Consider the following 20940-nt stretch of genomic DNA (forward strand, 5'->3'; position numbering starts at 1 on the left):
ACCCACCCTAACTTTTTCTGGCGTGGTTAGCGTGTAACCAATCACTAAGTACAACTTCATGATCTTCTATGGATTTCAATGCAGAGTTTAGTCGATGAGGTATCAGTGCAGCCGAGCTTTTGGAGGAACAGGGCAAATCAAACAGCAATTTCTGGATTTCCACATTTACCTACATATGTACTCATGCTAAATTGGTGACAGATTTACTCCATCATAGCACTCTTAGCTTCACCTTAATACAAAACGCCTCACCATTATTCTTAACACAATATACAAGCAATGCACAAAAATGCCAGAGGCCCTTCTCCCTGTGTTCCTCTGCCACTTTCTCTACTATACGCCTTTCCTACTGTTTCAAGAGACTTTGCTTGATTTCAAAACTCAACTTAGTTTCTTTAAAAAAAACTGCTTAATCTGCTTGCCTCTCCCCATCTCTTGCACACAAAGGATGTAAGTAGATGAGATAACTAGTCGCCATCAAAATTTTTGAAAACTGATTAGCATGAGAAAGTTCTATCCTCATTATGCCAAAAGCACATCAGATAGGAATATGATCATTTTACAGAGTTCCATGTTACTGTGGAAAACTAAACATACAAGTTCAGCCAGGACATCTCCTGAATCCCTGTCAAAGCAAACATTTGGATCAACTTGGAGTTCTGGCAATTGGGATTGGGAAGCAAATGCCGCTCCCAAGATTTACGTGCTAGTAACAATATTTCCCTTTTCCATATCACCCACTGCATGGCCAGGAAAGAATTTGTTTTTATGTAGTGTCTTTCACAACTTCTTTAAACAACTTTAAAATCAATTAAGTTTATTGCTGTAGCTATTAATGTTGAAAAACAACCAGGTGCTGGATTATATGTTTTAGTGATGTTAACTGAGAAATAAATATTTCCCACACAATAGTGCACAATATCTTTTACATTGAGAGAGACTGCAGAAGGTATTTTCGTTTAATGTCTCATTCAGTGTAGCACTCACTGAGCACTGTACTGAATATTAGTCTAAACTGTGTGATTAAGCCTATGGAGTGGGCTTTGAATCAATGACTATCTGACTCAGAAGTGAGAGTGCAACCAATATAACTACTGGAAGTGTGAATACTCGCACCACGCAAAATAAGAAACTATTTTTTTAAAAATAACTTCTTCAGCTAGGTTTCTGCAAAAGTATGCAAGAAAGAAAATGTCCAAATACCAACCAGCTGCAAAGTAGAATGACTGAAGGCACAACTGGGCATCAACCTCCCTACCAGCTGGCTTTAAAACTTATGAAACAAAGTTGTTTTCGGAACTACGAAATACTGTCAGATTCATATTCTAAGCAAAGTATGATTTCACATTAGTTTTTCATGCTTCCACGTGCTGCTATCCTCAGTTGGTGCAAATAACAGCTTTGAAGCATTCAGTAATGAACCACAGCTTTTGGGAGAAAGTATAGTGCACAAGGAAAATTGAAGCAAGGCACGAATGAGGCCCATATCATTTTACTCCACATATAAAAGAAGCATACAAATAAGAGTAGGTCATTTGGCACCTTGAGTTGGTATGCCATTCAATTGGATCATGGCTGATTTGTATCTTAACTCTATCCTTGGTTATGTAACTCAAATAGGTTCAAAAATCTCAGTTAAGATTTTCAAAAACCTCTAACTACTAACAAAATAAACCCCGCTATCCTCCTTTTGAGTATTCTCCAACCTTGATCCAACTTAGGGTTATTGTCGTTGCTTGGGCCATTCTCTCCTATACGAGCATAGCTAGATCATGCTTAGCAAGGGTTTCTTTCATGCCCTTCAACAGTTACCTTGGAGTTTGCCAAATATCTACCCTCAACATTTTGCACATCTATGCGCTACTCCTCGTGTTAAAATCTAGCGTCAACTTTCACAGCTCTACCTCGCCACCACTCCTTTCAACACAGGCTACTTTTAATATCCCATTTCAGACAAGTCACAATTTTCCCCAGTTAAGTAATCAGAATGTCAGATACTCGGTCATCAATCCTCATCACAAACTCCATCTTTCTTTACAGCCACAACCTCAGACTGAACCAGATACATTGCAATCTCAGCATCCTATTTAACCCAAGCTGAGTTTCTAGTCAAATTGTCTCCACTACAAGGGCAGCATCCTTCCATCTTCACAATATCACTCATCTCCACCACTGTTTCAGTTCATCTGCTGCTGAAATCCTCATCCATGCCTTTGTCACTTTGACTTGACTACTCCAATGATCCCATGACCAGCTTCCCATCATCTATACACTTCACTTTATCCAAAACACTTTCACATATCCTAACATTCACCAAGTATTGCTCAGCCATCACCATGGTATGTATGGGCACTCATTGCCTCAGAGCTCTAGAACATCTCAGCCTTGCACTTAAAGCCCTCCATGGCTTATTCGCTCTCTTTTAGCCCCTACAAAACCTGTGCCCTTTGAAATTATCCATGGCTCTGACTCCAGCTTTTGTATCCTCTCCTTTTACCACACCATTGGTGGCAGTGCCTTCAGCACCCAGGTTCCACATGCTAAAATTATTTCACAGCCCTCTGCCTCCTTACCCTCCTTCAAGATTTTCTTCACTCTTCAAAGCCAGCCCTCTTGAATGTCTCCTGTTTTGGCTCAGCATCTATTTTTGATGATTATCTCTGTGAAACATATTTTTCTACATTAAAAGCACTACTTGGCATCCGTCCATCTCAGGAGACAATAGACTGCCCCCAGACTGAATGTCACTTCTGTACTGAAGATCGTCCACTGTGGCTGAAGAGGTGAATTAGTGAGTGGCAGCCCCTTCCACAGATGAATGGCATTGGTCTGGAGTTAACTCATGTCTTTTTTTCCATGCAGTGGGCTCTTTTCTACCATCTGGTCATTTTTGCCCTCTGCTTTTCCCACGCCCTTCCTGACTGCTTGGCTCCAGGCACTCCAGTCAGCAGCGACAACTTTTCATGCATCGACTCTGATCCTGGTCAACATGAAGTCTGGCTTGCAGGCATCTTTGTATCGCAGACATGGGTGACCTGTTGGTCTCGTGCTCATAGCAAGCTCACCACAGAGAATGGCTGGGATTTTCAAGTCATGCCCATGGCGGGTGGGCGGAAGATTTGACAGAACATGCAAAGGTCCGTTGACTTTGGGTGGAAATTTCCGCTCTCATGGCAGGCAGGACCAGAAACTCCCAGCTCATGACTTTGGGGGCTCAGCTATCATTCATTCAGCTTACATGACCCAGCCAATAGAGTCACCGCTGACTCAACAGGGCAAACACGCTGGGGGATCGCTGCAAGCTGGTGTACTTCCATATTCAGCACTCTTTCGTGCCAGAAGGTGCCTAATATTCATCTGAGGCAGAGGTGGAAACTGTTCAGCCATTTTTCTTGGCTTGCATAAGTTGCCCATGCCTCACTACTGAAAAGGAGGGTGCCAAGAACACAAGTCTTGCATACAAGCAGCTTTGTATTTTCGGTTAGTTTGCTGTTGGACTGCATTCAATTTCTCAAGTTTGACTTGACAGCTGCGGACTTGGCAATCCTGATGCCGATTTTGGCACCAAGGGACAGGTTACTGGTAACTGTTGATCCAAGGTATGTGAAGCTGTTGACGACCTTCAGGATGGGATTGTTAATGTTCATGGAAAGTGGAGTGTCTACATCCTGGCCCATAACTTGGTCTTCCTGATGCTGATTCAGTCTAGACACCTTAAAGGCCTGGGGGAACCAATCTACAAGCTGTTGCAAGTGAACATCCGTGTGGGATATCAACATGGCGCAATCTGCAAACAGCAACTCGTGAATTTGGACTTTGGTCTTGGCACACAGTCTAAGTTGAACAACCTGCCATTGGCTCTGGCATGCAGGTAGACACCCTCATTTGAGTCACTTAAAGATTACAATAGCAGCACGGAGAAAAATATGCCAAAGAAAGTTGGCACCAAGACACAGCCCTGCTTTACCCCACTCCTGATTTTGAAAGTCTCCAATGATGCTGCATTCCAACTGATGAGACCATGCATATACAGGTGCAAGTTTTGCCCTGGTGTCTATGATTTTCACCACTTGTGGCAGTGAGCTCATCATATCAACTGAAGAAAACAACAGGGGTGCAGCACATGCCTCAATGTGTATATGTACAAAAATGACAAGAGAAACAGTGGTATTGCGCTACCATGTTTCTTCATTCTACCACAGAAGAGGTAAAGTTCTGCCATGTCATTACCTGTGCTTTCACTTACATTGTACTGCCTTTATTGCACTTGGAAAAATTCTGTTGAGCTTCTATCACCAGACTTCCAATATTAAATGAATTTTAGCCAACTGCCAGGCATTTACTATCCCAAGTAAATTTGTAATTTCTGCAATGTAAAAGTATTGCCTTGCACTGTAGCTCCACTGTTCTTCTATTGTGTCACAGAACACAAAATATCCTATTTACATAAGCCATTCAGCTTTGGTCAAGATGACCTAAACCTAATCCTCTAAGGTATAATCAGTTAGCTTAGTCCTTGTGACAGGAGGTATTAACCTACTAGCACTATTTTCTTAAATTTCTTGACATTATACATTACACTAACACGACCAACTGTTGCACTCTAAAACTGCATTGAAGCCTGGAGTTATCGTACAATGTACAATTTGGGTAAGGAACTATTATTTATACATAGCATTTTGAAAATGCCTGTTGCAAATCCTCAGCATATTTGTGCAGTTACTTTACATACAATAAAAGAAAAATTACAGACTGGAGTGTTTTACGTCCAGCAAGATTTACTAGGCAAATCCCCTATTGAACAATTTGTATCATCATGCTTTAGTGTGACTAGAACATTAGACTGCATTCTCTACTTTATTTCAAATGCTCAAATCCTTACCCAAGTCCTCAACACCTTGAAGCTTGACTTCTTATACAATCTTCTTGCTGGATTCCACCCTCTGTAAAGTCCCATTCATCCAGAACTCTACTATCCACATCTTATCTCATCATATCCTGTTCATCTATTACCCACAAAAATAAATTTTGTATAGAAAGTTGTAAAAAGTGCTCATTTCTGTAGGAAATGGTTGTGCTATACAAACATGTATAAATGGTTTTGAAAAGAAAATGGTCACCTGTACATTCCAGCAGCCTTCATTCACCTATTCTAACATCAGTAGTAAAATTACAATTCCAGAACACAGATATAGCTAGAAGTAGTTGCATGTTAAATAATGTGTAAACTACAGAATTGTTCAGATTACATTACTAAATGTAAATTTCACTACTTGAAGGAAGGCAACTGTATAGTTTCCACAGCATTGTTTGAAAGTTGAAAAGTGTTGGCACATCACTTCTGCATATTATAGATAATAAGTGTTTAAAATAAAACTGCGGTAACTGCAATGGTGATCTTTGATGCTTGCTACCACACATGAAACACAACTCACTAGGCAAGATAACAAGCAAAATATTTTGTATATTTTTGGTGCTCTTAAAGCCCTTCTGCAGGTAATTATCGGAGCTACAACTGGCACTTCCCAACCGTAACAATAAGCACACAAGTGTTGGGAATTTTCGGTTGTTGGCAGTGAAGTTGGCACAACTTACATACACATTTGGCATAAAATGTACACATCACCTTTAGATTTGGATATCATCCAAATTCAATTCAATAGAAAGCTATTCAGCCATTCCAGACAATCTATATGGAAAAACATACAGTCTCTCTCCCGTTCAAACAAAGCATTCAATTCTTCCCAAAATGAATGACTCCAGAACTCTTATCCCACCTGAAGATCTACTTCATGTGTTCATCACTTTTTTGTGTGAAGAATCCTAACACCAACCCCAATATGTATTTTGCTCATTTGAACACAAGACTCTTGAGATTCTGGATTTGCAGTTCTGTGTGTCGTTTTATACTTAAACAAAGTCACTTTAACTTGCACCTTTCAAGACTAAAAGTGCCCATGTTTTTCTAGCTGATCTTCACATATGAATCAGCTTTGTGGCTGTTCTTCAAACTCACTTCCGACTAAACATGCGTGTGTCCTGGTGCCAAAATGCGGGACATTGTACTCAATTTCTTCCAAATTACTCGAACTAACAGCAAGGCTATTGGTGCTCACCGTTATCTATATGCAAATGCTACAGCAATGATGAGGGCAGATGCGCAACTAAACAAAATTTTAAAAGCTATCAGAGATGTGCAATTCACCATTAACTTTGTGAAAATAGCATTTCGCCCTCTGGTTTCCCATTCAATTACATTGAGCAGCAAAGTTCCTGCCCTTGGACTGTAAATTATGAAGCAAAGTCACCACAGAAAGTTCGGTCAAATCATTGAGTCTAATGTACCAATGTAATGTGGTAAATGTTAATTACTGCCAGTCAACTTCTCTGGCATTCAAGATTAACTACAAGGGCAGAATTTTTTCTTCAGGTTGCCTGCATCACTTGGAACAAGCGCAGGCTAATGTGGCATGGAGACTGTGGTGCACAATTTTGGGGTTATCCAATCTTGTCCCTTGCATTCTGCTGTGTACTGTGGAGGCCCAGTTAACAAATAGAGATTGGCTTCCTGTGCATACTTCAGAAAATCAGTGCCCTTGATCTGACAGAATATTTACACAGTGATAGATGTATGAGTCTAATATCCTATTGGTTCCCAGAATCTTATCTCCTTTCCACAATGAAGCTGTTAGAGCAGAATTCAGTGTCTGCTTCCAATTGCATTCCTGCATGGTGAAAGCAACTTCAGTACACTAAGTGCAGATATCTCCCAGGGATTTGTTTATTTTGAATCCTTTAAGCTTACCTATGACATCACTAAGATGGAGGTCCAAGGCATTAATTCTACTTGGATTATCCCCAATTATGGTTGGTGTTACTAGTGTACATCCTACTGAATAACTTGGAGAAACTGATTCAAGTATACTAATTATTTTATGCTCATTTTTGATCCTATTGCCAACCTTCAGGATTCTCACCTCTAACATTTTACTGTACTGAAATGTATTGGCGTAGTGTTTGCCATCTGTAATTATCCTCATTTCCAATTTCTTTACTTAAACTATAAATGTAAATCATTACTGAAGGTTTTGGAAAGTTATTTTATGTCTAAAATGTGTATGAATGACTCCAACCTTGAACCACTGGATATTTCCACTGATCCTGGCATACTTCAGAATGTCCTAACAGAGCTTTGTAGTTGGAGAGGATTCTTTACCAAGACAATGTAATAATTACTGACAGCAGGGAGCTAAACAAAAATATTTACTTAACTTGCTAAAATACGGTATACTATTAGAAAACAAGTGGCTAAGTGCGATTGGAGATTCTGTTCATTCACCAAAAACTTTAAATACACTTCCCTTTGAAATCACAATTCCCTTTGAAATCTGTACCAAATAATTGTAATACCTTTGAAATCTGTACCAAATAACTGTAATACAATAGTGAAACTGCACTGATGCAAGGATTTCAAAAAAGCATTATGGCGGCCATGTGAATTTTTTGCACACTGCACTTGGGCTAAAGCATAGTAAATGCACATCATGTCTTTCCAAATTCGCACAGAGTCTAGAAAAAGTATTGAGCTAGTAAAGCTAGCATGTCATACTGTTGTCAATTGAGCTACTCTCAGTGGGTAAAGCCCAACAAAATTAATAACACCACACAAAGATGTAAGCGAGCAATCAAGTTTGTTGGCTTCAGGAATGTTTTCTTTAGCATGGGTACAAGTACGCTAAGTGTGCATGGTGGCAACTTTGTGACTTGTTTTTGAAATTAAACCCTATAACAATTTACATAATACATCATTTTCAAAATCATCTTTATAAGTAATGGAAACACTGGAATATCTCCATTACCATCATAAAGGTAATATGTTCAATATTTCACACTGTATCTATTCAGGCACAGTGAATTCACTTGTTTTCTGATTTATTCAAATAGGCTATTTAAACAATTTAGAAGCTGGCACTGAAAGCTGGCACTGAATTTAACTTACGGGTTCTGTAATGGATAAACTGTACTAACATACAAGAGCATTCAAATAACTGGCTGCTAGGCAACCTTTGGTTTGTTTGAATACTCATGTTTACATTAAGAATCACTGACATAAAATGCCAAACAATGCCAATACATTTTATTTAACAGACTCCATTACTCTTGCATTAAGAACGTAGGCAAGTGAATGAAGCATCGACTTGTCTCCAAGCACAATTACAGTTTTCACACCTGCATTCATTAGCAAATAGTTATTTTTTGAAAAGCATCAGATGACTCAATAGGGATCAATAAATGACGTACACTATTTGAACTCCTGAACCATTGGCTTAAACAACCGGCATAGAAGTAATACAAAATGTTACATACCTCCACAAGAACACATTAAGTATGAAATCTCAATTCATATGCATCTCATGACAATGTTCTGATTTTTCTAGGTCTCCTATACCACTCCACAAACAATTATATCCATAAATTTATTCAACTTGAAGCAAATTCAAATACAAAACCCAGGTGTTTTACTATTCAAAAATACACAGGAGAAACACTCACTGCTGCACAAGAGAATAGGTTGATTTTCAACAACTTGCTTCACATGCAGAAAGACATGTCAAAATATGATGGCATGTGAAAGAAAGATTTCAGCAGATTTTAAAAGTAGTGATGGAGGACAAGGCAGGAAGATGGAGGGTTACAAAGAACGAACAACAAAAATCCAGTTTTGGAGAAGCAGAGAGTCACTACCAGAAAATAAAGAGATCAAGTTAAGATGGGATGAAGCAATTGAGGGATTTTAAAGTGAGAATAAGAGGCTGGCAGTGCTGAAGAGGGCAAGAGGATGGGAATGGAGGACAATATAGATGAGGATAAGGTATGTCGCTTCGAATGAGCTGATAATTGTGGAGGATGAAGGTCTCATTTGTCTTCAGGTGGATGTAAAAGAGAGATCCTATGGCTCTGTTTTAAGAGCAGGGGATTTATCAGTGTCAACATTCATCTTCCAATCCAACTAAATTGGACGTTGCATTGTTGTGTGCGGGACCCGGACGGCCATATTTTGCTACATTACAATGGGGACTACACCTCGAATATGTCTGAATGACGGTAAAGCGCTTTGGGACATCCTGAAGTCATAAATGCAAGTCATTTGAGGTCAGAGAATGGCTGTGACAAGTACCAGAGAAGTCGAGACTTTTGACTCAATGCTTTCCACAACGTAGAAACACACTGCAGGTCAAGAGACATACATCCTAAGGGGTCACCACTTCTTTCACATACCAACATCGTATTTCTTGCAGCTTCTATGTGGATTTCAGATTTCTAATCTCACCCACCCCCACTACCACCACCCCCACCGCCCCCCCCCACCCCCACCTTCCCTAGTTTTGATGGAGTTCAACCCAAATAGGAGCTCGAGACAGTAACAGGGGAAAAGGCGAAAAAATATTACACCCAAATCAGGGATCAAAAAAAATGCTAAATTCGGAGGTATTTTCTCTCACTCAGGCTGTCAAACAGGATCACAACTAGCAGAAGCTCAGCCAGGAATGGAAGCGCCCTGGGTTAACAACTGCAAATTAAAGAAAAATACTTGACAACAGTTCAAAACACTTTCAGAAGTTCCTGACGCGCTGACTTGCCGATTAATTTTCTTTTCCCAGTAAGTTTACGAAAGGTCGCGGAAGTGCAAGTTTGTTCACATGAAGAATGATTTTAAACACACACAACCCGGCAGTAGTTAATGATGGAAAAACAGACAACGAAATTTTAAAAAAGAACCTTACTACTTGCGGGGAGCCCAGGGCCACTTAACTGAAGCAGCGTTTTTTTTAAAAGAAAAAAGTGAGAAAAAATATCTTCAAACGGTAAAGGAAATAAACACATCACAAGCCAAGACCTCCTCCCAGCAGTTCGCCCCGGTCCAACATGGCGGCAGCACAGATGTGTCTTTTCCCGGGAGACGGAGCTCCTCCCCCACCATTAACACACCCTCTCTCTCTCTCTCTCTCCAAAACAACGCCCCCTCGACCAGCAGGGCGCATGCGTGACGCACATTGAATGGGGCTGTGCATGTATTTGATTGGCAGAGGGTGGTGTGGGTAGCGAGATGCGCCCGGGGGCGGGCCGTTTCAGCAGTAAAAACAAAAAACTGCGGATGCTAGAAATCCAGAACAAAAACAGAAATACTTGAAAAAACTCAACAAGTCTGGCAGCATCGGCGGAGAAGAGCAAAGTTGACTTTTCGAGTCCTCATGACATGCTCTTCTCTGCTGAATTTCCAAGTATTTCTGTTTCCGTTTAAGCAGTGTTTGACGGGAGACGCGCATGCACAATACACATCTGACATGAACTGCCCGGCCCGGGGGGGGGGCGGGTACTGCACATGCGGCCGCCCGCGAGACCCCTTTGAATGCGCGCGCAACGGTCTTGGCCTCAGCCCCCGTCCTTCCTCCGGCTTTCCGTAGTGGAGCTGTTTTTTTTGTGTGTTGGTGGGTGAGGGTGACTCACCGATTTCACTCCCTTCCGAGCTCTCGAAATGGCGGCCGTGTGGAGAGCGCGTATTTTCTTGGACTGTGTCGTTCGCTTCTCCGACCGAGAACTGCAATAATCTCCGATCGGTCGTCTTGCCTTGTTTACGCGCTGGAAGCCCGCAGGCACTTTAAAGCATGGTAAACGTTGTTGAAGTGGCGGCGGCGCTGCTTTCTTTGATGTGCTTTGGGTGACAGACGACTCTGCGGAGTCCGGGTTTGCTAACTGGGGGAGGCACGATGATTTCCACCACCCTCCCCCAGCCCCCTGCTCCCAGCTGTTCATCACTGGGCTGCAAAAAAAAGAGGGCTGCAGCAGCGCACCATTTCTGGTGCGGGGTTATTTTTTTTTTAAATTTGGCGACCGAGCATCCAATAAACAAGGGGGAAAGGTTTAAACAAGCATACCTTCAGCCCGAATGGCCTCCTCCTGTGCTGCATCCACTCTAATGATTCTTTATTTTAATTTGATAATCCTGCGGATTCGTCTCTCCCCTTAAACTCTAATGTGTATTCTGGATTTTTTTAAAAGACAAAATAGCGAAGTAAAGGGCAGTTCGAGTGTTTCTGGCCTGTTTCAAGTGATGTGCATTAGTTGCAGTGCCTGTCCCGCTGTTTAACGTGTGCCTACAGGATTGGCAGGTGTGGCCCAAGTTGCGAAACGGGCGCTGGGCGATGCAGGAGAACGGGGGTCTGAAAGATCTCGGGTTTACAGGGCCCTTCCTGCAGATCCTCGTCCTTGAGTTCACCTCTCGATTTTAGGGCTGTCCAGAAACCAGTTTGCGGTTTACATGCCGATTGGGTAAAAGTGAGGAGAAAACTAGAGAATATGTTAAGGGTGTTGATACCTGTCAGTGAGGTTTATACTATTTAGATATTGTAGATCGAAAGTGAATTATTCCCAATGGAGACATTGACCAGCAACTGAATTACTGCTTCCATAAGCTATGATGTCAGTCATAGTTATTCAGCACAGGAACAGGCCCTTCGGCCCATCGTGTCCACGCCGGCCATCAAGGACCTATCTATTCTAATCCCATTTTCCAGCACTTGGCCCGTAGCCCTGTAACTCTTTCGAGTACAAACACATTTCTATCTGTTCCTATTCAGATGAAGTTACATTGTTTCATAGTTTGTCATTGTGAGATTTGAACTCTTGATCTTGGGGTTACAAACCCAGTACCATAACCACTTGGCTATTTAGGCTGGCGTTTCAGGTGCTTATCTAAATACTTCTGTGCATATGGAAATAGTGAAAACTAGACTTCATTCTTTTAAAATAAATTTTTATTTAACTTTTAAATTGTTTAAATTTATTTTATGTTGTAGAAACCTAATCACAACCCAGCCAAAACACTTGGTTACAAAACAAAGCAGCAGTCTGAAAATCAGATATATTTTCTATATAATTTTAAAGACTCCTTTTTACTAAAAAGTAAAGGGGCTTTGCTATAATTGTGCATAGAGGAAAATTATAAGCACCGCTTTTTTGACAAAACAGTTTATTTCTAAAGGTCTGGCTCGCCCAAAGGTGTTTTATTTGGTCATGTGGTATGACCATGTGATAGGCACAGATTTTATCAAGTAGTGTACGTTGTGTGGTGACTTGCAACATGCCAGAAAACCTGGTGATGTATTTGATCACTATCCAAATCTTGTAAGTACTAAATAGTCACCTGAAATCAACTACTGTGACTTCAGCACACCCAACAAAACCAATAATATTTTTAACAACCCCACTATGTGGAGAGTATCTTGCTCCTCAAAACACACTTGAGATATCTCAGACCTCTGTTTAACTAGGTGCTACAAATGTTCCTAGAATGCTGCTCCTTGATTCTTTTTCCAGTCCCAGTGAAACAGAGAAGCAATTAAAATTGTCCTGGAATCAGGATGTGATTAACCTGATGATTGGGCTAATATGATGAAGTTACATTTTTATTGTATCATTTAACTATACGGATCTGTAGATCGAGAGAGATCAATTATGGTCTTGTTCATCAGTAGTTGAATTGCTTTGTTGCTGACTCTGGAAAGGCAGCCACTGTTGATGAAGGAGCCTTTTGGCTGACTCTCATTTGTGGCTGTGACAGTGCAGACATTGTCTAAGTAAGGTGGTCCAGTGAAGAACTCTAGGGGAGATAACTGATCACTACACAAATCACTAAAAGTTAGTGCACAGGTTCATAATACGATCAAAAAGACCATTGGAATATTGACCTTTATTGTAAGGGAGGCATAATTCAAAAGTGAGGAACTGACTTTAGTTGTGCAGAGCCTTGGTCAGACCCATCTGGAGTACTGCATTCAGATTTGAGCACTGAATCTAAGGAATGGTATATTGGCCCTGGAAGAGCCACAAAGTAAATTTGTTTGAATGACTCCAAGGCTTAAAGGGCTCAATTAAAATTGCTTGAGTTTATAAGGTTAATGAATGATCTAACTGAGGTATTTAAAGTTATTAAGAGTTCCATTGGACAGATAGAGAAAAACTATTTCCACTGATGAGGGAATCTAGAAAAGAGGACATAATCTTAATATTAGGGCTGGGCTATTTAGGAGTGAAGTCAGGAAGCACCACATACAAAGGGTAGTGGACAACCAGAAATTGCTCTCCAAAAGGCTGAGTCAATTTGGAATTTTCTGACAGATCGATTAGTTTTCTTTTGTTTGTTTAGGATACCGAGGAATATGAAACAAAAGCGAGTAAATGGAGCTACAGGTTAGCCATAACAAAACTGAATGTACAATCAGGCTTGAGTAGCTAAATGACCGCCTACTGTTCTTGTGTAATAAACCTGCTCTTGAATCGAAACTCAGCTCCCTGAAGAGGTGACTTAGGGTTGTTCTAATTAGTAATCAAAACAGTGATTTCATCATAAAGCTCTTGTGCCTTACTTCTCTATTATTTGTGCCGCTTTCAGAAGAGGACACTTTTAATATGTATTTTTACTTGATAAGTGGCAGAAATGCAGTGTCTCCTTATTAAGGCATATCCTTCCTATAATATACTGTGCAAATCATATGACAGTTGGATCTCTTGTATTTCAATAGTGCAGCATATTAAGAAGTAAAGTTTTAGTCTATACGTAAACTGTAAGGTATTCCATAGCAAAGCAAATACTTGAACAAATACTGCTGAGTTTTTCCAGGTAATTCTGTTTTTGTTTAAGATACTATACTTGTTTGTGTTGTGTGGTAAATGCAGACCCAGTAGAACACACACAAGGCAATGAGAAAAAACATAATGTCCAGAAGTTAGCATGTGATTAAGCTGTTTACAACCAAACAATTTCAGTACAAAAGAACAAGTTTCATGAGAACTGAATTTTCAAGTTACAAAAATGTTTGTTGTTGCTTATGATCCCTAAGCTTTTAAAATTCAGTTTCAGTGGTGTTTATTTTAACAAGTTATTGCATTAGTTCAATGACGCAACACTTTGGATCATTGATGGCCAATTATAAAAATGACGTTCAATTCCTGGGGTTCCCCACATGACGCATCCCTAGTCTTTACAACCCATCTGGGGAAGTCAGAAAGAAAATAATTTGCTGAGTTGAGATATTTTGTTAGAACTTTATCGAATGTTGGTTGCTTAAAATGAAGGTAGCTTTGATAGGAGCAATGCCACCTGTTTTACTCCTTGCTCAGGTTATGGTTTAGGGCAAATCTAATGAGATAGGTGAAGAATAACAATGTTTCTAAGCTATTCAACAGATTTGGGGAGGGCTTTATTTTCAACAAACTGGAATTTAATAACACTGCAGTGTTTGTTGTGAATTAATCTTTTTGTCAATTGTTTTTCTCTTATGTTTGAGTAGTGAAGGAGGTGATGGCATAATGTTATTGTCACTGGACTAGTAATCCAGAGATCCAGGATATGCTCTGGGGACACGGGTTCGAATCCCGCCACGGCAGATGGTGGAATTTGAATTCAGTCATTTGAATTTGAATGAAATCATTGACTATGAACTCATCTGGTTCACTAATGTCCTTTAGGGAAGGAAATCTGCTGTACTTACCTGGCCTGGCCTACATGTGACAGCAATATGGTTGCCCTCTGAACAAGGACAATTAGGGATGGGAAATAAATGCTGCTCACAATGAATAAAAATAAATCATTGGAATGTTTAAGAAAGAAGGAACTTGCAATAATATAGCATCTTTCATAATGAAATTATTTCATAGACAATTGTTGTTAAGAAATGCGGAAACCAAATTGCACACATCAGATACCACAATTTATATTTTAGTGATCTTGTTTGAGGTATAGAGAAATCTTCTCCTCTTCACATTGTACCATGATATCCTTTACATCCACCAGAAAGGACGGATTGAACTTCAGTTTAATGTCACATCAGAGAGACAGTTCATCTGACGATGTGTTTTGACTTTAATTAACAATTTTAGCTGATTAATACCAGAGACTGATTAAACTTGTTTGGTATCTTACTAGAGTGTTGGTTTAAGACAAGGTTAAGTAATGGATTACGAAAGTGGAACAATCAGCTGTTCTGTCCTGCCTTTTCCTGTGGCAGTTAAACGAATGTGAAAATTGAAAGAATACAGGTTTGTAGTGAGAGATTAGACTCGAGCAGCAAGAGATCAATGAACTAAAAGTGACCAGCAGGGTTTGGAATTTAGCCTCAGCAGAACTAATCAGGGCAAGTACTTTTTTTTTATTTAATCTGTGATAATTTGACTCAAGTTGCTTCATTAATGGGGGTTACTTGGTGTCTTACCAATGGTCTGATTTTGATTAAATAATTATATAATGGTGTGATTAGCTGTTGTATGGATTTTTTTTCCTATTAATTTGCCTAATGTAAAAAGAAATGTTAGAAATTGCTTTTTAAAAATAGTGCAGAAACATTGAAAATTTGTTTGAGTAAATTACTAAAATTGTAAAAGTAGCCCCTTTTAATAATTTTAGGAAAGGAAATAATATCAGATATGGCTTCAGCATGTTCAAATGACAGTCCTGTGCTCTGATCACAGCTTTTCTTTTGATCTCTGTATGGTGTAGATTGCTGGAAATTTATAAATAACTTGTTTACATCATTGATCTCAGTAAGCCTTACAATAAGTTCCTGATGAGGGTGTGTCTCTACCATCTGTTCCTCTTCCAATGTTTATACCCTATACAAGTCTATAAAATATAGGTGTACACTTGTAGGTTTTTGGCTATGTAGCAACATAATTCAAGAGATACAGCATGAATGATCGGCTCCTTGTAATTTCTTTTATTCTGCCAGTTCAAACATTGTTATTTTCTGAGCACCTTACTAAATAAACAGGTAAATGTAATTTGGAATTGATTTCTTTCATACAGTTTACTGTGTTTTGCTCTTCATCCAGGTTATTTTCTCCCTCGCAGCAGAGGTGAGAAGGGTGAGAATGAGCCTTCTGCCCTCATTACTCCAGGCCCTGCCATCCTGGCTCCAAGTTTCTTTCTTACTATTGTTATGATCCTTGGCCAGACCCCAAGATGTGGGGGGAGATCCGGTTAGGGACCAACAACATTTTTTTTTTAAGTAAGTGAAGGTTGAGATTTAAGACACCTGCTTTTGGAATAAAGCAACAAGATTCCATGTGCTTTGAACAAACAGAAATAAACTTTACCGTATGAGTTCAGAACGATAAAACAATTTACAAGTTATATCTTATGCTCTAACATTCAGGGTAAGTATGAAGTGCATGTGAATTAACAGACGCGCTGTAGTTGAACACTCCACACTGCAGGGTAAATGACAGACGCAACCAAGATAGAGTCGATGGATTTCTCAAGAACCCACCCAGATATCAGTGAACACCAAGTCAAACAGTCTCATTGAAGCTCTGTCTCAGGGATTCCCAGCTTCACCTTTGAAAATCTTTCTTCTGAATTCTGTCCAAAGGTTGCTCCCACTCAGATGGTTTTAACAATGGCCCACCTCAGGGTTTCAGTCTCGCCTTCTGAGGCTCCTTCTCCCTGGATTCCTGAGTACATTCAAAACACTAGCTTACAAGCACACTTCCAGATCTATGGCCGTGACAGGCAGATCAGCACTGTTCCAAAGGGTTACCTTTGCCCCAACGAACCCCTTTCCTTAAAGTCTACTTCTCATAGCTCTTTCTTTAAGTTGGAGCCTGTTTCTGAGGCACTTGTTGGCTGGCAGACATCCTAAAACTGACTGCCTTAAGAAGACTGCTTACCGACACTTGAACTGATCAGGGGACCTATCAAAGCACTCCCAGAGGGTCCCACCCTTGCTACCAGACAGGCGCCAATGTAATAAGTATTGGAACATCCTGTAGCTTAAATGCTACAGTCTCCACAGATGGCTAATTTAGCACCCAGGGGCACACAGATCAATGGATTTCATGACACTATATGTGTTGCAAAGCCTTCCAAACACTTAAGTACAGCCATGGCCACAGATCGAGCATGATGTCAACAGAAAGGTCAAACTAGGCCTAAGGCATGCTCAAGGGAGAGAGGCAGTTTTTTGTTACCTGTGAGTAATGCCTTGGGAGATTATCTAATTTTTTTTTGGGATGCTCTGGAGACAATGAACTCTTCAATTTATTTACTCTGATAATTGCTCTCACATTGATCATATTTACTCAGCAATGGACTGTTGTTAATATCATTTTGGAAAGGTCTGCTTCTGTAAATTCGTAAATTGATTGCCTTTAACCAGGTTTCCCCGTTTTTTGTAAAAATTTCCACCGGCTTGCGTATAACTAGCAGTTAATTTGAAAAAAAATTGTAGTTACGTATAATTTCCATCTTAAAATTGATGGAGCACTCTGTTCTTTGGTCCCAGTGAAAGCATGTGGATCTGTTTTTGAAATAAGAAACAACCTCTAAGTACAACAGAGCTGAAGAAGAGTCATACAGACTCTCTTCGCAGATGCTGCTAAACCTGAGTTTTTCTAGCATTTTCTGTTTTTATGTCAGATTTCCAGCATCTGTAGTACTTTGCTTTTATTCTGTAAGTAAGTGGCTATTAAGGAAGGAGTTGATATGTTAGACAACTGCAAATGGCACAAACGAGCAGCAGGAAATGAGAATGATGTTAGAAGCAAAAAACTGCAGATGCTGAAAATCCAAAACAAAAACAAAAATACCTGGAAAAACTCAGCAAGTCTGGCAGCATCTGCGGAGAGGAGCACAGTTAATGTTTTGAGTCAGAATGACCCTTCAACAGAACTAAGTTAAAATAGGAGAGAGGTGAAATATAAGCTAATTTAAGGGGGTTGGGACAAGTAAAGCTGGATTGAGGGTCAGTGATAGGTGGAGATAACCAAAAGATGTCACAGACAAAAAGACAAAGAGGTGTTGAAGGTGGTGATATTATCTAAGGAATGTGCTACTTAAGGGTAGAAAGCAGGACAAGCAAGGTACAGATATCCCTAGTGGGGGTGGGGTGGGATGAAGGAATCAAAAAAAGCCAAAAGGTAGAGATAAAACAATGGATGGAAATACATTTAAAAATAATGGAAGTAAGTGGGAAAAGAAAAATCTATATGAATTGTTGGGGGGAAAAGGGGGGGTGGGAATTGGAAAGGGTGGGGATGGAGGAGAGAGTTAATGATCTAAAATTGTTGAACACAATATTCAGTCCGGAAGGCTGTAAAGTGCCTAGTCGGAAGATGAGGTGCTGTTGCTCCAGTTTGCGTTGAGCTTCACTGGAACAATGCAGCAAGCCAAGGACGGACATGTGGGCATGAGAGCAGTGTGGAGTGTTGAAATGGCAAGCGACAGGGAGGTCTGGGTAATGCTTGCAGACAGACCGCAGGTGTTCTGCAAAGTGCTCACCCAGACTGCGTTTAGTCTCCAATGTAGAGGAAACCGCATTGGGAGCAACAAATGCAGTAGACTAAATTGAGGGAAGTGCAGGTGAAATGCTGCTTCATTTGAGAGGAGTGTTTGGGCCCTTGGACGGTGAGGAGAGGGGAAGTAAAGGGGCAGGTATTGCACCTTCTGCGGTTGCATGGGAAGGTTCCATGGGAGAGAGTTGAGGTGTAGGGGGTGATGGAGGAGTGGAACAGGGTGTCCCGGAGGGAACGATCCCTTTGCAATGCTGCTGTGGGGGGGTGAAGGGAAGATGTGTTTGGTAGTGGCATCATGCTGGGGTTGGCAGAAATGGCGGAGGATGATCCTTTGAATGCGGAGGCTGATGGGGTGATAAGTGAGTTTTTTCAGGTATTTTTGTTTTTGTGATGAGAATGATGTATCTGGTTACTTTGACTTCAGGTTGGTTTTTTTTTGCTATTTTAGATTTTCTATTTAATCAAGGGAAACTACTACATTTCTTGAGATGGAGATGACTTTAAGTCTTCTGAAATTGAATAATATACGTGAAATTCATATTTTCTAGTTTGAATGCCAGACTGAAGAATATATTAAAAATAAACTACATTTATCAGCTCGGAAGAAAAATCAACAAAACAAAGTTTTGAAACTAAAATCATTGGGAACTTTCTTTGGGAATTTTAATATTTCTTGTGTCAAGTTACAAAGTTGCAAGGGTGGTGTACTATAAGGGCCTGGCAAGTCTAGGGTTAATGTGGGGTGGGACTGAGTTTAGGAGTGCCCACACATTGATGTACAAGAGCACATGACCCACACCTAGGGGTCAGTGTGGTGTTGAACAGAGCCGCGTGTAGACCTAAGCATGGAGACAGCTCCGAGATTGTACCTTTTGCTTGATGTTTGTAAATAGTTCTAGTAGTTAATCTACTTCAGACTATGAAGGCTTCATTAAAACCCACCGAGATGTAACCAACACCCCACAACAGGTGGTGTAATCAGATATTGAAGGGTTCACATCTTCACCGAAGAATTTGGGATGAAATTCATAATGATCCCCAGAGGCTATGGTTTTTGATTAGGTTCTGGAAAATAGACAAACATTACCGTTTTTGCCCAGTGCAGATAGATAAATACCAAACTTGCATGCTTACATATGTAATATGGCGAGCAGCTCTTTACTCCAATGGTCTAATTATTAAGAATATGGATATTTGTAATGAAGACCAAAACTTGAGATAAGATGGAACTTATGCGCATATTTCATTATTTGCCTTACATGTCTGGAACAATACTTGGTGTTACCATAAAATGCCTATTTAAATCAGGACCTTTATTCAGAACCACCTCCCAAACTTTACTAACCTTTAAGCAAAATACTGCAAATATTGGAAATTTGAAATAAAAACACACAACTCAGCAGGTCTCATAGCACCTCTGGAGAGGAAAACAGTTAATGTTTCAAGACCATGACCTTTATTCAGAGCTAGTAAAGGTTATTGACCTGAAACATCTCTCTTTACAGATGCTGGCTGAGCATTTCCAGCATTTTCTGTTCTTCCTTTAATAATCCTCCTTCACCATGTATATGAATCCTGCTTATTTTTGGGTTCTTTGGTAAATAAAATAAATGAAGCTGTTCTCGTCATTTGGAATATAATATATAAAAGTCGTCTTTCTCCGCATCATTCCTTTTCAAATTTCCCACTATTTGCTAGTCATCAGTTGTAATCAAGTTTGGTTCACGGTCACTTGCTAATTGCAGTTGCAAGTCAAACTTTCATCAAAAAATTGTGTTTCCTTTTCATGGTATTTCAGTTTACATGCAAACAAATATTAAACTAACCAAAACTGCTTCTAATAGTGGCTTCATGGGGTTTTTCATCTCCATTTCTTTTTGTTGATACACAGGAGTGCATGAGCTAGTGAGGGCTCACAATCAAGAGATCCTGGAATGCTCTATGAATTGATAGTTTTGCTGTCAGTATTAGCTACTGATGCATGCTAAATCTTTAGCCTGAAAATTGATTACCCTCATCTGCAAGCGGTAGTTCTGGGCACCCCTATGAATGCCAGACTGAGTTATCTTGCTTGGGTGCAGTCCTTCAATTGGAAAACATTGATACGAGTGTTTTAAACATAAAAAATTGCTACCATGTACTTACTATGTAAGTCCAATCATTTTCTTATAATTATTGCAATTTTTAATAATATTTACATAAACCATATTTTCAATAAATAATGCTCATCTTCATGGACTAAATTATGCAAAAGTAGTGAAGGGGTCGAGCAAAGGTAACAAAAGAAAGGTATCCTCCAAGGGCTATGTTTTCTCAAGCAGAAAAGGCAGTCTATGGCACCTCATTCACTTTCACACCATACTATCCATTGCATTCCCCTTCCCCCACTCAAGGCAAAAAAAAAGGAAAGGCACCCTACTGCCTACCATGCTCGTGGTTCCATCGATAGCCCTATGCCTTCCCCATTGAAGTATCTGTTCTATCTCTGTTGTTCTCCCCCTCACCATTCTGCTGTCACTCATGTTGCTCATAATCTCGTTTTACTCCCCCACCCAGCATCCAACTCATTTCCTGCAACAAGACTTTGTTTAC

The 20940-nt window shown here is 40.1% G+C and overlaps 2 protein-coding genes across 18 annotated transcripts in view; one reads left to right on the forward strand and one right to left on the reverse strand.

The window, feature by feature from the left end:
• The window catches only part of LOC121277896 (serine/threonine-protein kinase ICK-like), a 61109-nt gene extending 51146 nt beyond the window's left edge, over window positions 1-9963 (reverse strand). For 4 of the 5 annotated variants that reach the window (XM_041187697.1, XM_041187696.1, XM_041187699.1 and 1 more), the window contains exon 1: window positions 9786-9962. The gene's annotated coding sequence lies outside the window, so the exon portion shown is untranslated. Of the gene's footprint in view, window positions 1-9785 lie in introns of all 5 variants that reach the window. The other variant, XM_041187698.1, reaches the window with a different exon arrangement.
• Window positions 9964-10442: 479 nt separating this feature from the next.
• fbxo9 (F-box protein 9) overlaps window positions 10443-20940 on the forward strand; it is a 94858-nt gene continuing 84360 nt past the window's right edge. For 3 of the 13 annotated variants that reach the window (XM_041187870.1, XM_041187871.1, XM_041187868.1), the window contains exon 1: window positions 10446-10670. Coding sequence is in view for 6 of the 13 variants with exons in the window: in XM_041187868.1 (XP_041043802.1) it covers window positions 10668-10670 (3 nt within the window). In the remaining 7 variants the exon portion in view is untranslated. Of the gene's footprint in view, window positions 10671-20940 lie in introns of all 13 variants that reach the window. The other 10 variants (XM_041187876.1, XM_041187875.1, XM_041187872.1 and 7 more) reach the window with 6 other exon arrangements.

This window comes from Carcharodon carcharias, chromosome 5 (assembly GCF_017639515.1).
Source record: "Carcharodon carcharias isolate sCarCar2 chromosome 5, sCarCar2.pri, whole genome shotgun sequence".
Classification (NCBI taxonomy): domain Eukaryota; kingdom Metazoa; phylum Chordata; class Chondrichthyes; order Lamniformes; family Lamnidae; genus Carcharodon; species Carcharodon carcharias.